This window comes from Mus pahari, chromosome 6, assembly GCF_900095145.1.
Source record: "Mus pahari chromosome 6, PAHARI_EIJ_v1.1, whole genome shotgun sequence".
Taxonomy (NCBI): domain Eukaryota; kingdom Metazoa; phylum Chordata; class Mammalia; order Rodentia; family Muridae; genus Mus; species Mus pahari.
In genome coordinates this window covers 84,970,334-84,971,520 of record NC_034595.1, presented here as the reverse complement: position 1 = coordinate 84,971,520, position 1,187 = coordinate 84,970,334, and the positions used below count along the sequence as shown (strand labels likewise).

The following is a 1,187-nucleotide window of genomic DNA, read 5'->3' as shown; positions in this document are numbered from 1 at the left end:
AAAAACAAACAAACAAACAAACAAAAAAAAAATTCTTTCTTAGCCAGATATGCTTTTAATCCCAGCACTCGGGAGGCAGAGGCAGAATTCTTGAGGTCTACAGAGGAGTACCAAGACAGCCAAGGCTACCCAGAGAAACCCTGCTGCAAAAAAACAAAAAGCAAAACAAAAACACTTCATTCTTTAGCCAGGTCAGGTGGTACATGGTTGTAAAGCCAGGACTTGGGAGACACACCAACAATGGACCAGTTCAAGGCTAGGCAGGAGTATATAGTGACACCTTGTCTTAAAAATGAATGAATAAACAAATAAATAAGGCTGAAGAGATGGCTTGGGGGGGGGGTGTTAGCACTTATTCTTGCAGAAGACCCAAGGCAGCCTCCATGTCTGTACCTCACAGCTGGAATCTATTTTTGTTCTCTTCATTTTTCAAGTTGATCATCAACAGTGTTGCAGGGTACTGGATCCCATTGGGAACCCTGAGATTTCGAACTGGAAAAACCTGTTTCCTATTGTGTTGTGGCTCAGCCCTAGCAAGCACCTTTAACTAACTGAGAGCTGAGAGCTTTCTGGTTACTGTGAACAAGTAGTTGTGGTAGGCCTCAGCCCTGACACACACCTTTAACCCAAGAGCGCTCTGTAAACAAGAGCTAAATAAAGTCAAGGATGGGTGGTGAGGCAGAGCTAGCAACTGTGAGCATGAGAGAGCCCAGGGAAGAGAGAGGAGTTGGAGAATCTTTGTTCTTGTTCGGGTTTGGAGGAGGAAGGGCCACTGCGTGCTTTCTCTGCCTCTGAGCTCGCAGGATTTTCCCAGTGTCTGACTCTGGAGTCTTCATTTGGTAAATCAAACATTTGGGATTTTGTTTTGGAGATCAGGAAAGGGGAAAGATTGATATTCAGAAGTGGGACATGGGTCACCAGGGAGGCGGGTGATTATAGTGATAAAGTGGATGGAAGTGTCAGCCTATCAGGAGGCTTCAAACATTTTCCCATGTATCTCTCTCACGTTATTATAATTTTGTCTCCTGCCAGGTGCTACAACTGCGGTGGGCTAGACCATCATGCCAAGGAATGCAAGCTGCCACCCCAGCCCAAGAAGTGCCACTTTTGCCAAAGCATCAACCATATGGTGGCCTCATGTCCACTGAAGGCCCAGCAGGGCCCCAGTTCTCAGGGAAAGCCTGCCT

At 46.4% G+C, this 1,187-nt stretch overlaps 1 protein-coding gene across 1 annotated transcript in view; it reads left to right on the top strand.

The window, feature by feature from the left end:
* Lin28a (lin-28 homolog A) overlaps positions 1 to 1,187 on the top strand; it is a 17,509-nt gene that overhangs the window by 11,001 nt on the left and 5,321 nt on the right. The window contains exon 4 of the mRNA XM_021201212.1: positions 1,033 to 1,183. Within this exon, the coding sequence (XP_021056871.1) occupies positions 1,033 to 1,183 (151 nt within the window). The remainder of the gene's footprint in view (positions 1 to 1,032; positions 1,184 to 1,187) is intronic.